This window comes from Anas platyrhynchos, chromosome 12, assembly GCF_047663525.1.
Source record: "Anas platyrhynchos isolate ZD024472 breed Pekin duck chromosome 12, IASCAAS_PekinDuck_T2T, whole genome shotgun sequence".
Classification (NCBI taxonomy): Eukaryota; Metazoa; Chordata; class Aves; order Anseriformes; family Anatidae; genus Anas; species Anas platyrhynchos.
In genome coordinates this window covers 18,610,639-18,629,083 of record NC_092598.1, presented here as the reverse complement: position 1 = coordinate 18,629,083, position 18,445 = coordinate 18,610,639, and the positions used below count along the sequence as shown (strand labels likewise).

Sequence of the window (18,445 nt, the reverse complement as noted above, 5' to 3'; positions counted from 1 at the left end):
AAAAGTAATTATCATTTTGTTTCTTGTGATTTGATGGGCCACATTTGTCTAAAAATTGGAATTCGTTTTAAAAATTGAAAATGCATTTTTAAACAGCTTGTACTAATCAGAACTACTGTTTCAGTTGGACAGGAGAGCAAAGATACTAATCAGAACATCTTTTGAACTTGAAAGTGACTTGTTTACAATGGAAGAAGTGTATTGAATGAACTGATACATTTATGACCAGGAACAGCATTTTGGCATTTAGTAAATGTTTTTGCCTGACATTTCTTCTTAATTCATAGATTAAAAGAAAATATTCTTTTCTAGTCGGCTCATCTAATTTCAGTGAATTTTATTTTTAACTTAAAAATAGTACTCCCTTTTGATTTTTAATGCATGTGAAAAGAGCTCAGTGTTATTGGAGTATTGTTTAGCATTTCACTGAGGTTCAGCTCCAAGCGTTACTCGTCTTCTTCCCACTCAGTAGTTTTCTTTCTTAACTTCTATCAGCAAACAACAGTTACTTTGATATTAGCACATGACATTTTTATGTTTATTACAGCAGCTCAAGGTCTCACTGCTTTCTACGTTTCATTTTATTAGGATGTATTTTTTAAAAAGAAAATATGTTTACATTCAAAAGAAATCTCTCTTACAATTGTCTCTATGCTAGATATACTAGAGAGGCAGGAGTCCGCTCTCTGGATCGAAAGCTGGGAGCTATTTGCAGAGCAGTGGCAGTGAAAGTTGCAGAAGGACAACACAAAGAAACAAAGCCAGATCGTGCTGAAGTGGGTGAAGGAGAAGGTGTGTATTTTTTGCATGTTTTACTAAAAAGGAATCTTCTAACACTGTAGTCACTAGTTAGCTGATTTATCAACATTTTCTTCTTTTTTATGCTTCTTGAAGGGTTTTTAACGTTTTGTGAATAGAGTAACATTCTTATGTATGTTCCAGTAGTGCTGAATTATAGGTTGGGACGCAAATAGTGTGATTTCAGTCTACCAGAGTGGTAACTGAGAAGTACAATGGATCCGTTCCGTATCTTAAGTATGCAGTTCTGATTTGTTTATATTTTCTTACCTAGTTGGGCTTTTTTATGCAAATCTTTCACTTTTCTCTTTCTTTAATAAAAGGCTAAGCAGTAGCTTTAGTTACTGTATTTGAAGAGTTTCTTTAATTGTGTTCTGCGTGCTCTACCAGCTCAGAACTCAATCACATTGTTTTGTTGTATTCTGAAATAAATGTCTGCTTTAAGGCCTCTGAAATTAGGAAGGTTGTTTTTATGCACCTTTGACTGCAACATATCCATCACTTGAGGGGTTAGGGCCGTTTGTAAAACTAATTGGTTAGAATAGTATCCTAAGAAATGATGCTTCAGTGATCTTTATTGATAAAGATTTAGTACTTTTCAATTATTTGTTTGGTGGTTGTTATTCACTGTCTTGAAGAATGGGAAGCTTAGATTTTTCCTTTAGCTCTGCACAGCAGAATTTGATTATTTTACTGTTGACAAATAGTAGAATTTGTATTTGATCCAAACATGTAGTAGCACTTGACGCTTGTCATCGTTATTAAGTTTGTTCTTTCCCATGTATACAGAAGTTAGTGACTTCATATTCCCAGTGATCCAAATATCTGTAAGCTTTGTTGGCAATTGCATCAGCTGAAGGTAGATGACAAGTGTGAAAGGACAGAATCTCAATCCAAAGCTGAACTTCTAGAATACGGATGGATAGTCACTAGAATCACCTAGGTTGGAAAAGATCTTTACGATCATCAAGTCCAAACATCAGCCTGACCTACTGAGTCCCATCAGTAAACCATGCCCCTTAGTGCTGCTTTAGTCTTAATAAAACCTAGCAAATGGGGTGTTGGCTGTTCTGTTTGTTTCTTAAAGGCTGCAGTGAGTCGGACTGATGCGTTCTGACAAGAAGTACTGCCAGGCTTTTAAAGAACAACTGTGTGCCAAAGGACACCAGAAAGCAAAAACTGCAGAAAGGCTGCTTACTTTTGCTCCAGTGTATTCACAAACATAAAATACTAAATAGTTATCTGTTGGTTTGATCACAGAATCACAGAATCATCTAGTTTGGAAGAGACCTCAAGATCATCTAATCCAACCTCTGACCTAACACTAACAGTCCCCACTAAACCATATCCCTAAGCTCTACATCTAAACGTCTTTTAAAGACCTCCAGGGATGGTGACTCCACCACTTCCCTGGGCAGCCCATTCCAATGCCTCACAACCCTCTCAGTAAAAAAGATTTTCCTAATATCCAACCTAAACCTCCCCTGGCGCAACTTTAGCCCATTCCCCCTTGTCCTGTCACCAGGCACGTGGGAGAACAGACCAACCCCCACCTCACTACAGCCTCCTTTAAGGTACCTGTAGAGAGCAATAAGGTCGCCCCTGAGCCTCCTCTTCTCCAGGCTGAACAAGCCCAGCTCCCTCAGCCGCTCCTCGTAGGACTTGTTCTCCAGGCCCCTCAGCAGCTTTGTCGCCCTTCTCTGGACCCGCTCAAGCACCTCGATGTCCTTCTTGTAGCGAGGGGCCCAAAACTGAACACAGTACTTGAGGTGTGGCCTCACCAGAGGCATTATTGTGAAAGATTCCACAACTGAACCTATGTGGGGGAGAAAAATACTAGCTTTTTTCCCACAGCTAGAATAGGTTCTGGTTGGTATTAGAGGACAAATAGAGAGACTCATTATCTTTTCCTTTAAAATCAGGCAGCTTTCAGGTCTGAATGGTGACCCCTGACTTCAGGGAGTAAAACCTGGAGGAGGAAGTATAACTGGTATTTGTACAAAGACAGTGTTGTTAATTAGAAGAGCATATGAAAAAGTCTTACTCATAGTAAAATCTCCTTAATTTTTCTTCAGAAATCTGGTGTTTGATGGTCTTTTAGCTTTTCCTTTTAGCTTTATTCCCCTAAGTTGGTATTCACTTCTGAAAATTAAATCTTTTACATTGTTGAGTTTTCCAGGATCATCATAATGTCCATGGAAGCTGCCTGTAATATCAGGAATTTGAACTTGGGTCAGTTCAATCAGTGTTTGCTTAACTGGATTCAGCTCAGTTTTCTCGGAAGGCTTAAGGAAGGTAGACTCTCACGGTAGCAGTGGTTGTGTGAATGACTGCAGTTTAAATTTTCCCATCTACGTGCATACTTATTAGTGCTTTCCATTTAGAGTATGTATCTTGCCTACCTCTCTTCTTTGTGTTGGATGTTTCTGAAGTCAGATACTGAGTTTGTCAATACTTCATGATACCTGAATTAGCTCTTGAACCAGAATGCTGAGCCTTTAGGCTGTGGTGGCTGTGCTTACTGGCAGCAAGAAAATCAAGTTGTCTTGGCTCCTGGGAGTTGTGTTTTTAAAATATTTCTTTTCACTGAAATATAGTTGTATCTAAAATGTGTTTAAAAGGCCTAATATGATTGCTGAATAAGAAACCTAGTATCATTCTGCTCCTAAAACCTTCTGATTAAACAGAAGAAAAGTAGCTTCAGAGCACAACTCCTGATACTGTCAGAAGGATCATTTTACTATTAAAGCACAGCACAAAAAGGAACTGTATTAGACATCTCAATCCAGTGAGAGAGGTATTTGCAATGTTAAAATTAGCACTGTACTTGCAACTTAGGAGAGGTATTTACACTTTTAAAATTAGTACTGGATTTGCAACTTACCAAAGCTAAGCAAAAACAGCAAGTTAAGTGATCCAAAAGAGGACGAAATGCTAGGATTTTTGGTTGACATGTGATCTGGAGTAGGCCCAAAAGAAATGATCTGTGAACAGTTGTCTTTGTGCCTCTGGACTTGAAATTCTTCATAAGAAGAAGCTGTATTAATAAGAGGGAGTTCAAGGGAAAAGTGGATCTATAGTTAAACTTTGGTGTTACAAAGACGTGTGTAGAATGATGTAGTCAACAAAATGTGGCTTATTTTGTACTAATGATGTGCTCATACCTAGCTGTATTTTTAGCAGAGTATGTCACTTGCTGGGAGTGTATGAGAGTGAGACATGTTTTAAAAATATTTTTGTTTAGTTTTTATTCGGTCTGTTGGAAGCAACCAAGTATTTAAAACAAAACCTGGAAACAATCCCCAAACTCTAATACTTGCAAGTTGACACAAATAATGTAGCTTAAGTTTCTTTCTTTGGTTGTATTGCATGTTTTTTTCCTGTTGATGCGTGGACATGTGCAGTTGTGCATAGAGATGATGAATTTTTATTTCATATAGTTAATGACTCTGGAGGAATACTTAGTCAAGTTGTTGTATCTTAATAGTTTAAATTTTCTAAATTATTTTTTTTAATGTATCTGTATAAAAAGACAATTCAGTTTTGCTTTAAACATCTGTCAGTGACTAATGTGGGATTAAGACTGCAGTTAATGCATTTGTACATCACAAGATTGGAATGAGAGAGTAAGTAAGCTACAAGCTCACCTTGTGGATGCTAACATGCTAAACTATTTTTTATATCTGATTTGTAGCACATCAGACTAGTAATGTCGTGCCTGTGCTGTTTATTCAGCTGAGTGCCTTCTGGCTTGTGGCTTTGTAATAAAATGTGAAAGAAATGAGGTACTAGAACCACAAATTTTCCATCATTATATTGATTAAATCAGATCATTAAATTAAAGTGGAGCAACTGTTTCTAAGTCTTAGTAAACATGGGGCTTTCGACACTCTTCAGTAGTGGGGCCTAGAAATGCAGAATATCCGCAGTAGCAGAACTGATGCAAGGAGATATGCAGTCAAGAGATGTTTAGCGCTTTCCAAAAATCTGTGCCTGAAGTACACTGGCAGTTTTGTATTGCCTTTCTCGCTCCTTTGATTCCTGAGTTTTATGACAGAGTTGGCAAGTGGAAGAGTGTTCATTTGCATCAGTCGTTGAATTTGTACAGTGAACTTGAGGAAAAGCAAATGGAGTCATTTTTCAGACCTCTCCAGGGAGGCATCCTTGTGTACAGTAACACTACCTGCTATTTTACTGAAACACTATCTGAGGTTTATGAGACACTCATCTAGTGTTTGACACTAAAGAAAATTCCAGGAGTCACAAAAATAGGTGAGACCTTCCTATTTTGGAGCAGCTGCCTCAAGACTACAGTGAAGCAGCTGGGATCAGATCATGATACAGCAGTTGAAACCCAGAGTGAAAAATGATGTATCGAATTCAGACTTGAAAAGGAGGTTTAGGAAGTTTACTTAACCTCCTAAGTAACTAAAAGTGATTGAGGATCCTATCTACATTGAAACCAAGGTTTTGAAAATGCTTAAGTATTTCTATAACCCAGTAATGATACACAGCTTGTTCTACTACTTGGGGATGAAACTACGCTTGTTTGTGAGTTTATATGCAAGCATTACTAGTGCTTAGCTAACTAAATCATATGAGGAGCTGAGAAATTGTACATGTTGAAGTTTTCTTCTTCTCTTCCAGTTACTTTCTTCCATTATATCTCTAGAAGAAAGCAGCAGTCTTAAATTCCTAAACCTTTGTTTTTGTGCCTTGGAATTCCTTTTTAGATGAAATTATAAAGTGGGGTCTCCCAATTAAATTATATAAGCTCAAAGAAAGAGATTTTGATTCTTTTAATAGGGCAGGTGGCCTCAAAAATTAACTTACTGATTTGTTTACAAGAAGTCTGTCTGCTTCAGCTGCATACGTAGAACCAGGTGAAATATAAGGGCAAGCAGAAATGGGAAATTGTGTTTGTTGGGTAGTAAAATCCTGCTATAGAACAAAAGTAGTTTCTTTTAAGGTCAGTTTTGTTTTAAAATATGAATTGCCATATCAAATTACTTGGGTTTTAAAGATCTGTAGTACTGGAATTGCAATCTTGAGTTGCAGGAATAGCATGCAGGGTTATGTTTCCTAGACTTGTTAGTATTTGTGTATTTAAATTTATTACGTACAGAAATAGTAGTTCAACAAAAATACAGAGACATGCTGGAACAACAGGGGGGCCATCTGACTAAGGCAGTGTTTACAATAAAGGAATGGAATTTATGCATTGAGCAATGAGATGTACAGTGGAAAGATTAATGGGTGTTGGATAATAAATATTAGATTTGAGTGCTGAATGAAAGCTGAGTTGGTACTGTTACAGGAATAACGATGTAGAATATTTTCCCTGATACTGCATGGACACATTAGTGAGAATTGCGCTGTAAATAAATTAACTGTAAAAAGGTTTTCCTTATATGCCAGGATTAATAAAAGGGTAGTTTGTATCTCATGAAATGAGACATTCACTTTTCATCCATTCTGAGAATTACTTCTGTAGCACAGAACACTTCTTAATGTTACATTAAATAGATTAGATCATTGATCTGTGTTTTCCCATAATTGTTTAAAGTCCTGGATCTTCAGTTAATGTGCATGAATTAATATGCAAAGAAAGACAGTTTCTTCATTGAATGGGGGAAAAAATCAAAGAAAGGAAGCGACTGTAAATAATTTTCCAAAATACACTACAGGAGTCTTGGAGCTCAGTATACATTCCTGCATAATAAAGACATGCTTAAAATTTATCTTAGGTTTGTATATTTGGGGTGGGAAGAGGTATCTCCGCTGTATGGATGTGTACAATGCTTTTCTTAATGGCAGCCTCAGGGCAGGGAGGCACTGCTGTAAAGCTCTGCCACAGAACCTTAGAAACATCTGGATTGTTCAAGTATTTTTCATTTCTCTGATAAATGTTTCACTGAAATATTGCTTTGGGCTCTCAAGAAAATGGTAATGAGTCCTTTGCATCTGGATCAAATTCTGTGGGGAAATGACTCCCTGCTTGCCTTCTCCTTCTGTATACAGTCACTGAAGTATATGTACAGTGTAGGCCTACTACAAATGATGTTTAAGTTCTTCAGCTTATTCATGCAAATAAACAGCTGCACAGTCTGATTTGAAACAATTCTGAGGCTTTGATATTTGTATGGTCTGCATTACAGTTCGTTTTTGTACAGAAAACACATTTGTGTAGAAAAACATTTTACCACTAAAGAAACAATCGTATGGATAAGCAACACAATCATACTTTAAATGGAGGAAGGAAAGAGCATGGTTTTGAATCCACACATACTGTTTTAATTGCTTGGTCTCTTCTTAATGACACTTGAGTGTATTGTATTCAAAAGTGTCAGGCTAATTGGGTTTTATAGCCTGTCCCGGAGAGTGCATCACACCTATACATATTTCTGAAGACAAATAATTTGATCTTTGGGGAATGTTTTGCTGCTACTGTTTATTGTTCAAGACACGTTGAAATATCCAACAAAAGAGGAGAGCAGAGTCCTGTTAAAGGTTAATATTGCAAGATAAAATCAGTAGATGAAGTTAATTGTACAGAAATTATTTGGAGCTTTTCCACTGAGCAAGGACTGTGTATGCTGTGAACCAACTGCTTGTTGGAAAAATGAGGGACATGGATTTTGTGAATTAAGCTTTGCATTGAGTAAAGCCGTAATAGCCCTTAGAGACAAGCATTGAAGTAAAAAGTATAGTGTGAAAATATCTGCTGTGTAGGTAGCCCTAAAGGTGGGCTGTGTTACACCGGGGCTGTGGTTCCCAGCGGGGTGGGGTGAGTTAGGCGTCCTTCCACAGGAGCTGTCCTGGGCAGGAGCCGCAAGCACTGGCGTCTGCAGCTGCTCTGTTTGGCGTCGGGGGTTTGTGAGGTTGGGGTATGGAGCCAGGAGGGCAGAGCCACGCGGTGTGATGGCCTTGTTGAATACTACGGAATGAGATGTTAAGGAACATGTGGACTAGCTCTAAATAATGGATGCAGCTGCGTGGCAAAGCAATGTGTGGAAGTCTGACCAAGATGCACCTAATTTATTTGACAGGGCTTAATTATTCGTCAGAGGCTAAGCATTTAAAATCCTTTCATAAGGAGACCACAGAGAGCACAGTAGCAAACCCCTCCCATCATAAAAGAGAACAGTAATTGTAGAACTTCAGTAAGATTTCCACATTCAGCTCGATTTTCTATATTACACTACATTAAACACAATCACTTCTGCACTGTTTACTCCTTACACTGTTTTTATGCACAAATCTGACGAAAAGTGCAAAGTCCTAAATGAACTTAATGCATTTTTGCTATTTGGCCTGGTTTAAAATGCATTTGAGCAGGTGAGTTGCACGTCTGTCAGTGGTCTAGACTTAATAGTATCCTTGCTGAACTCTTAGAACAAGTTTAGTCTTAATAAATTTGATGCCATATTACCTTTAATTTGACAAGATTTTTGTGAAAGATGCTTTAAACTCGTTTTCATGAACTTTTCTAAATATTTCTATGAGTGTTGTTTTCTTGTTATGATTTTTCTAATTCCTGTGTCAAGAAAGACTGCCAGAAATCCTAAAATAGATCTTCTCTTAGATTGCAAAGAACACGTCACAGAAGACACAAAAGCAGAATCCATCAGTGACACGGCTGACCTGGCTCTGCCACCTGAAATGCCAATTTTAATTGATTTCCATGCCTTAAAAGATATCCTGGGGCCACCCATGTATGAAATGGAGGTAACATCCTCATTTTTTTCTGCTTCACTGTTGTTTCTGTTTATTTTGATTAGTTGACTATTTTATTGCTATTGGCTGAGTTTATGCAATGTTAACTTTAAAAAATATGTATTTGAAACCAGATTGTGTTTGTGTTACACCAAGCATTTTTTCACCTAAAGAATATATGTGTGTGTGTGTGTGTGTGTGTGTGTACATATGTATACTTTTTTTTTTTTAATTGAGAGCACATAAATAATGTAATGGCATGACTTTCTGTTGGTAAAGATGCCTGCAGCAGTGCTTAAGAATGTGGTAGTGTTTTTTTTCAGTTCATAACATCTTTGCTTTTGTTTGGAGGATGTTTTTGTGGTCTTGGGAAGGAAGCCAAAATAGAACCCAGGAATCCTGTCTCTGAGGCAGCTTTCTTAAGGACTGTCCCACATACCTCCTTAAAGCCAGTCAGCATTCTTGGGTATTAAAACCACTTCACTTTACACCAGAGTTCTCAAACATTCTTCAAATTAATGTAACACTTAGCCAGTAAAAATAAATGTTATCGTCAGTCACCTCCAGCCTCCTGGTGTCTGCTTTACTCCTCAGGAGGCATGTTCCAGATTTTTTCCCCCATCTGTATTTCCCTATATTTTATGAAAATGACATCAATTCAAGTAGTTATTTGGGGGTTCTCTTTTCACCCTTTATGTTGCAATTATTCTCTGCTTTACTTTAGATCCAGGGAAACTGGCCAGGTGTAAGTAGGATATATAAAACTCTGACAGGAATCCAGTTGCTGATGGAACTCTAAACCCTTTTTGTTTGTTTGTTTGTTTTCCAGGGAAATAACTTTGTATCTAATCTATTTCCAATGACAGTTCATCTGGCCTCTAGGGCTAAAATACTGCAGGATTACTTGTTGCTTTTAAGCTTGAAATGCAGACTCATATAAAGCTGTTATAATGAATTGAACATAATATTCAAGCCAGTATTCTGATTTCTACAAATGGTGTTTATTAGTTTTGTAAAGGTGCTAAAAAGTAAATTAAATGGTGTAAATTTGTGCAAAAGTTCTGGTCACTTCCAACTGTACTCCCCATAAGAGTAGAATTAATCAAGTAAGTATGAAAGATTGTAGGCCAAGAAGTGTATGTGACTTTCCTTAGATGTTCTGACTAGTTTTGAACTTGCTCTGGAGTTGATTATTCTTTTAAATTTGGTGGTGCAGCTGCGTTGACAAATAACTTTTGCTATTTTGTTCCCTTTCTACAGGAACATAGTGCAAGTAAAACTTTTAGAGTGTGCTTCTCAACTCCAAATATATAAATACAGGAGTGCTGGGTTGGTTTGGTTTTTCTTACATGAACAGTTGCCATGAACATGCTTATAAGCATTTGATGCTGGCCTATATAACCTGAAATAAGGCTGACTGGAGCTTTTGACTTTTATATCAAAGGCTTTTTAAATGTTTCTATATTTAGTAGGCAAATTAAGTAGTGCATAAGTAGAAGTAGAGATGAATCCACACAGCATCAATTCCCTGAGCAGTTTAAGATTAATTTTCATGTGCTATTTGCTGCATGTAATAATGAGGAAATAATTTTCAATACACATCCCTCTATAATTTTTCTCAGTGTAAGTTGCTCAGGTAGCCACCTAAGTCCTGTTTTAGTGAATTTTCCCCACTAACCTATAATTCCTTTGATATTTTTTTTTCAAGTGTCCCCAAGATTCTTCCAAATGAAGAGGATAACTCCCATCTCAAAAAACAACACTAGCCAATCTGAAATTCTTGTCATTTTCTGGTTTTGTAGTCTGCAGCACACCTCTTTTCTTTCTATACCTAGCCTTTAAAGCTTTGCTTTTGACCTGCACTTTGCCATTTATAATTAGTTGAAATGAAGATACAGTGGAGGCGAGGCAACCCCTGTGTCAGTACTTGGATGAGACTAAGCAAACAGAACAGAAAATATGATGTGACTTAATTGATTTGTTGTCCTCCAGGGAATACCTTAAAATGAGTGATTCATCTTTTACCTTTTCAGTGCATTGCTTGTATGTTTTCTGCAAAGGTCTCCCAGCAGAAAGGCATGACAGATTACTCAGCTCATACTTGTAGAATTAATTCATTTATCACAAATAAATAATTTTACATGTCACTCTCCAGAACAAATGTTGGAATAAATCACATGTTATGGCTTTGGAAGAATAATCTTGACAACGGTTGAAAGTGTAAAAGACTTGATGAAACATTTCAACACAGCATGCTTTGGGGGGAAGAGCTTTGTGGCATGTCCAGCTTGTTTGCAGTATTTCTCTTTTGTCTTGGAATTCAGGTTGTTTATTTATTTATTTATTTGTTTGTTTGTTTGTTTGTTTTGTCTTCCTTCAACCACTTATTCTGCTCGCACTACTGGCTTTGCATGGAGAATTCATCCATTTCAGAGATGAATCAAATTAATTTTCAATTCTGTATTTCAGTAGCAGACAAAATATTTTAAAACAGCCTATTGCTTTACTTTACAAAGGCATATTTATCTTTGCTCTACGCACTGCCTGACACAGTAAAAACTTCCAATTTCTGTTCTACCTTGTAATAAATACCTAACTTGGTAGTTCAGAACGTGCTGAGTAGCTGTATGATTTGTCATCAGGGTTTCTTCCACTCCTTGTAGCGCAGGAAAACAAAAGGACTTCCTATATATTCTAAAACTGTCTTTCACATAAAGGAAAAAAATAAAACCTGGAACCTTCTTGGAAAATATCCTGCCTCTTTCCTTCTCTGAACGCAGGAGACTGGCGTTCAGACACTTGCATTGCTCACATCAGTGACTGGACACAGAGCTTAGATAAGTAGATCATAGTCTTGTATGGAGCAGAGATCTTGCTTAATTACTTTTAATTACTAATGAAGGCAGTCAGATTCTCCATCCTTTCACATCTAGCCTGCTAGCACACTCAAGTACTTTAATTGTTCAAAATTATTTGTAAATGTTTGCCATGAACATTTGAAATGAGCGCATGAATCACTGTGTTGTGAGACAGGAGTTTGAGCAATGAAACCACTTTTAAAAAAGCCCAAATGTTAGGGAACATTCAGGCTTAGAATTGATTTTTCATGTAAGTAACAAGAATCAGGACGAATATGACTTAATCCATCTGCTGGAGGTATATAAGCATTCAGTCAGGATTGACTAAATACTTGAAGTCCTTTGAAGTGAAAAGGAAGATTGTCATTGAACTGCTGGGGGTGGGGAAGGTTGCAAGAGCGATATATCCAGATGTTTGCCATTGCCTCAAGCTAAGCAGCCACATACAGGTCCTATTGCTGTAATTAATGTTTACATGTAGGCAAAGTTACTGCTGCATAAAAAAGTAAATGAGATCAGACACTCGGGCTTAACCCTTGTGTTTTAATCAGTACAGCTGTTTTGAAAACTGTTATTGCAATAGCTTTGTTAGGATTATTTCTGAAATTGTTTCCTGTGGTCCCTTCAGGTATCTGAACGCTTAAGCCAGCCAGGAGTGGCCATAGGCTTGGCTTGGACTCCGCTAGGGGGAGAAATCATGTTTGTAGAAGCCAGCCGCATGGACGGGGAAGGTCAGCTGACTTTGACTGGTCAACTTGGAGATGTCATGAAGGAGTCGGCACATCTTGCAATCAGCTGGCTGCGCAGCAACGCAAAGAGATACCAGCTGACTAATGGTAGGTAGGGAAAAAATGACAAATGTTCCACAGTCGTATTGCCTTACAGACGTGTGCATCCCTTGACCTCTTATTGCAGGAGGTGTGCACATTTAGGAAATATTAATATCACATGAAAATTAAATGTCCTAAAACATGCTGTCTTTAAGTAATTCAACATGCTGTCTTTAAGTAATTCAATAGATTGCAGCAGTGGACGTTACTTGTACTTGTGGAAACGTAGCAAGCGTTACCAGAGGAAATGTTTTTCCAGCAATCAGTGCTGTATGGAAGTTGAAATCTGCTCTAGCATTCCTGGTTGGTTCTTCTGCCGATTTCTGCCCAGCTGAGGGTTTAGTGGCCTCGTGAGCAGGCTTGGTGTAGGCAGAACACGAGTTGTCACTGCAGCCTCCCACTCTGGTCATTCCCTGCCTGCAACAGCCCGGGGTTGGCCTCTGTGCCCAGATGCGTCTGGGAGTTGTGGCAGACACTGCTCCTTATGCGTTTTTCTACAGCCTTGCCAGCAGCAGTTTTGTGATGTGTGAGATACTCAAGGCTATAGTTTTCCTCTAAAATTAAGGTAAAGCTTCCAGTAAAAGTAGGTTTTTATAGTTTGGTTTAATATTTTGGGAATTATTTAGGCTTATATAGTAACTGTTGAAGTGCAGTGAAATAGGAACTTCATCCATATTAGTTTTAACTCTTTTTTATTACCATCTTTGTAGTTTGATCATTGTCTGAATAGTCAAATAATAGCTAAATAATTGTCTGTCATCTATCATTATTTATAGAAGTTTAAATAAATTAAAAAAATACATATTGAACATAGGAAATGCTGCCAGCATTAACAGCGTAAACTAGAGAGGTAAACATATACACAGTTATATCCTATAGGTGAAGTAAGGTGAAAAGCTGTAAATAAGAGATCTACTTCATTACATTAATACTGCATTTTTTTTTAAGATAGCTGCTTTTGTGTGATATGTTCTCTGAAAATTTACATTTATGGTTTGGGACATAAAACTAAAAAACTATGTAGAAATTCCTTGGTCTGTACATTAATCACTATTCTGAATTTCCCAAGCCATGCAAATGAGTTATATCCCTTCGCCCTCCTGTACCTATGCAATATAGTGTTGGTTTTTCAGCACAGTTTAAAAAATAGTGGCAAGACTTTTAGTTCTCTGGTGGCCTTTCAGAATAAAGACTAGGAACAAAATGGGTTTAGATTTTTCACATTCAAACCATTCTTTTTTTCTTTCAGCTTCTGGAAGTTTTGATCTCCTTGACAACACTGACATCCATCTGCACTTCCCAGCTGGAGCTGTCACAAAAGATGGACCATCTGCTGGTGTTACCATAGTAACCTGCCTTGCTTCTCTCTTCAGTGGGCGGCTGGTGTGTTCAGATGTAGCCATGACAGGAGAAATTACACTAAGAGGCCTTGTTCTTCCAGTATGTATCGTTTGAGAAAAGAGCTAAGTTGTATTAATTCTCCATATTGTAGGTGTAAAGTCTGTTTCTAGCCATTTACAAAAGCATGGTCTTGCTGGATCATTCCTTTAGCAGCAATCCAGTCTCTTTTGGTGTAATTGTAAGAGGCTGATGGAAGCCAGCCTAGGTTAGAGCTGTATATGCATGTGCCTGCTTTGCATTTAATGTTAAAAATGGCCTTGATGCTGTTTTCAGGAAGTGCACATCGTTAGCACGTCTAGTTAGAAGGGAAACGTAGAAATCCTAAAATTCAAGATAGTTCCAAGATAAATATATTGCAATTTCAACACATGCTACCTAAAACTACTAGTACAAAAGTATCTCTGGTTTGACTGAAAAGTTGTTTTTTTTTGAGCTCTCACGGTAATTTCATGTAGGTTACTCTCAAAATTCTCTGTGTATTTTTAGACTCTACGTATATGTTGTTATTATATGTAGTTCAGCTGAATGATGTTCCCATAAAGCTTGTTAAAAGCATATGAGGGCAAAGGGAACTTTCAGCAAATACATTTTTAGTTTTAAGTATCAAATGGAGACTGGCATAATTGATTAAAACAGATATAGATGATCTATCATCTCATACCAAATAACGGACAAAGGAAGGATGAGGTTGGAAGACAGTATTCTGTTTCATGCAGTAGAGTAAACCAGAGCTAACATAATTAAAGTAACAGACTGGAAGGCCCTCAGAAGTAGTGTTCTGGTGGCCATTATACTGACAAGATTGCCTTTTGTTAAAGGCTCTGGTGAAAAATAAACAACTGCCTTAACTCTGATTTGGTTTAAGTTTGCTGAGCTTTCCGAATAAAGTGCTTTTAATGCACCAGTGACCAAACTTTGCCTATTGTTTAAGGTACAGAAGTTACTCGTCTGTGCTAAATCATTTATAAAAAATGACTCTTACCTTCTTTCTGAATGTTGGCTAGGATCTATTATTAGTAATTTTAATTTATGCAAGCATGCCATTAACTGCATCTGCTGCCTGAAAGAAAGCAATGTGGTGAGTATTCAGTAGTAGTGTCCAGACTAGACTGTGATCACTGTGAAGATTTATGGCTCTCTGTTACTTTGATTTGCAGAAGCCTAAATAGTACTTTTTGCTATAATACAAGCCTTTCTTTTCCTCTAAAGCACCATAAAAGTACAGGTTTCTTCTGTAAAATGGTCTTAAAATAGGATTTGAAAAAGTTTATGGGGAAGAAGCTACAGCTGCGACTAAAAGAAAAACTAATTTTAAAACCATCTTTACATGTCATTACAAACTCAAAATAGGTAGCTTATTGAAGTGATACTTACTTTCCTAGAGCAAAGCCATCTTTGCACTTTTGGGGTACAGATTTGTATTTTCTTTTGTTTAACTCAAGTAATTTGTTGTGTAGCATTGCATCTGTAAGATTTTTCCCCTTTTCCTCTTCTAGTGCTGCCTTTATTTTGAAAAACTTTTGTTCTTACATAGGCATAGGATTTCAGCATGCCACCTTTATTTGGAAAATAATTTCTGAAAATGGATGACTTTTCAACTTCTGATACTTGTACCTGCATTCCTAGATAAATTTTTAATCCAGAGAGATTTTTTCCTTCAGTTATGGAAAAAGAGTGCTGTAGCATAACGTATTTGGAACTAGATGATCTTCAAAAGTTCCTTCCAATCCAAACCATTAATATATTTCCCTTGTTAAGCACATAATGAGGTAAAACTACTGCTAAATTTTTAATTACTTCACTAAATGATTGGGGGAAGGAGAACATTAAAATTTAACTCCTGGTGTGACTTCTAAATTTGTTACAATAATTACTTTATGGGAGTAGCATATATATATGTAAAAAACCCTATGATATTTTTTTTTCCTCATTAGGTTGGGGGAATTAAAGACAAAGTCCTGGCAGCACACCGAGCTGGACTGAAGAGAATTATCATTCCTCAAAGAAATGAAAAAGATCTTGAAGAAATTGCAGTGAACGTACGGCAAGATTTGACTTTTATTATGGCAAGCTGTCTGGATGAAGTTCTTAATGCAGCTTTCGATGGAGGATTTTCAGTTAAGCCCAGAGTTGAGCGTTTGAATAGTAAACTTTAAGTAGCCAGGCTGAGATTAACTTCTATATAAAGTTTTAATAGAGATCAGTAACTATCAAGTATAAATATGAGGTACATGTGATTGCTTAAATGTGGATGTAAGTGCAATCAAAATAAAAATATTACTTCAGCAGTTAAGAACCCAAAACCGCATTTTATGGGCATATGCTACTACAAAGAACCTTGGGGAAAAAAACTTCTCTTCATAGTAGGTTTCAAGCATAAGCTGAAGTTCTTGAGAAATATTTGCTTACTTTATCTGGTATTTTATATAAACGTCAACAGCTGATTATATCTGTAAAGGGGGAAAAATCCCTAGACAGGGAATAGTATGCAATTTGTGTGTTCAGAAGACACAAACTGCAGCAAATGCTGCCTAGCAAGAGGAGCTAATAGAGATGGGATGACACCCTGATTTGGTGCAGTTTTCTTATTTAGGAAATAGCATTGAAGCAATATACTATGGAGCAGTGACATCACAGGAAAAACATTTTTTGAAATTTAAAAAAATACTTAAAGGATTTAACCAGATGCAATATAGTCTAAATTAAGTAAGTCCTCACAAGCACTCACAAGAGTTATAGCGTGTAGCAATGTCAATGTAGATATCATTTTCAAAACTAAATACAGGAATGCATTAACTTTTGTATAGGAAGGGAGACAATGCACTAAGGTTCACATATGCGAAGTAGTATTTACAGCACTGGAAGTAAGTGGAGTGTACTTGAAGACTTCATGAGAAAGACTGAGCATGGTAACACTTTGGAGGGATGAAGTACATGTCCTTAATTCTTACCCAATACAGAACTGGGAATATTGATTCTGGGATGCTTGTTTAGACTCTAAAATTAAATCAATTTAAGCAATGTCAAGAAAATTACTGGATAGTTAAATTGCATTAGGTACTGCACACTGTGAATAATGTAAGGTTTGAGAAAGTGTGTCAGTATCCTATCTGAGCTGATAGCTTTGTCTCTTATCTTCTCCCTTGAATGCTAGAGAAAATAGAAATTTAACCTTATGTAAGCTACAGTTCTTGGGTTTCTCACTGTTTTACACTAGGGTCAAGCACAAGAGAAAACCTAGTATCATAGTCTGTTCTTGCTCATTAATCCTGAAACAAACTCAAATGTCCTTGAAACCAATAAATCAAAATTAGCAGCTTGTTTTGCTTTATTTTCCATAGGTACAAACAAAGCTGATTTACCTATTTACCTGGAACTTAACATTAATTGTATTAATAAATTCAGTGGGTATTTCTGCACCTGACTTATAAGATCTCAAAACTTTCACAGAAGACTTCATCTAATAAAACATTTTAAAAAAAACACCTTTGTTTTACTCTTTTAAGAATTAATTATACTCTTAAGTAATTCACTAGCTAAGTTCCAAGGTTAAGAGTCAACAAGGAGTCTTTATGTTTTCTGCCTTACAGAATACTTGAACACAAAAAGTACAAAAAAAAAAAAAGGGCAATCAGTAAAATAGCAGGAATGGTAACTAATATCCTGCTTGGCCTTCACTCAACACCAGTAGGGGAGAAAAAAAATGTTCTCTTTACCAAACTTAATTAATATCAAATAACAATCCTGCAGTACTTATGCTAGTAAGAAAACAGATGTGTATGGAATTCCAGTGCAGTCTGTTTATACATACAGAAAAAATGCATTTTTTGAAAGACAGTAAATATAGGGTGTTTTTTTGAGGAAAAAAAAAAAAAAAAGGCTTCTACAGCAATTTCACTTCAGAAGAACAGGGAGTTGCTCCCCAAAAAAGTTGAGCAATGACTTTCTGCCACACCACTCCAATGTCTTGTCTACCTGGACTTTATCTAAAAGGTGAAGAATTTAATGTAACTCTGAAGATCTTTACCTGAATTTACTTAGAGATTTTCATGTTCCCACTTGTCACCACAAGAGGTGACTTGGTTATGTTACTTTGTTATTATTTTTTTTTAAATATAACCTAAGCATTACCCATTATAACAGCAGATAGTTACATTTAAGTGTATTTTATTTTCACGAAACACTCTAGAGAATAACAATCTGTGCAGCAGCAAACCAGAATATTAATGATCTTTTAAAGTAATTTTGATACACTAGGGATTATTCTGCTTTGCACTGACATTTAAGCAGACCTGATAATAAACATGAGCGTGTCCCTCAGAATATACCATAAGGTAACTAAGTTTATCAAAGGTAAAAGTCAGCAGTGGTAGTTCCTTTCCTCTATCCACAGTCCACACTCTAAGTTGCTACAGATAAAACTATCCCACTAGTGCAATTCATGTTTTTAATCATAGTGGCTTTGAAACAATTCTGAATAATGCAATGGTATAGGTTAGCAATACAAAACAGTTCATCTGCTTCAATTTAAAGCAATATTGCAAACAAAAACTAATCAGAAACTAAAAACAGAATCCAAATATTTGGATTTGTCAAACATTTTCCTTTTAAGGCTTTTTGTTGTTTTCAAGGCAATGAAAAACAATGGAGGTAGTAATAGGGGATAAATATAAGATCTACTGCATTTCATCTATTAGAGACAAACTTGAATACTTTCCCAATACAGCAAAGAAAAATAGTACTTTCTAAAATAAATAGCTAATGCTAAGACATTGGCAGGCTTTAACACACCATTTATTTTAAATAAGGTAGTAAGCTGTACAGATTTTTAGTACGTTTTCT

General features: G+C 36.6%; 1 protein-coding gene across 1 annotated transcript in view; it reads left to right on the top strand.

The window, feature by feature from the left end:
* Positions 1-16,919, top strand: part of LONP2 (lon peptidase 2, peroxisomal) — a 40,132-nt gene extending 23,213 nt beyond the window's left edge. The window contains exons 11-15 of the mRNA XM_027467003.3: positions 659-792; positions 8,384-8,526; positions 12,001-12,208; positions 13,452-13,642; positions 15,538-16,919. Of these exons, the coding sequence (XP_027322804.3) occupies positions 659-792; positions 8,384-8,526; positions 12,001-12,208; positions 13,452-13,642; positions 15,538-15,759 (898 nt within the window). The 3' untranslated portion in view covers positions 15,760-16,919. The remainder of the gene's footprint in view (positions 1-658; positions 793-8,383; positions 8,527-12,000; positions 12,209-13,451; positions 13,643-15,537) is intronic.
* Positions 16,920-18,445: the final 1,526 nt, after the last annotated feature.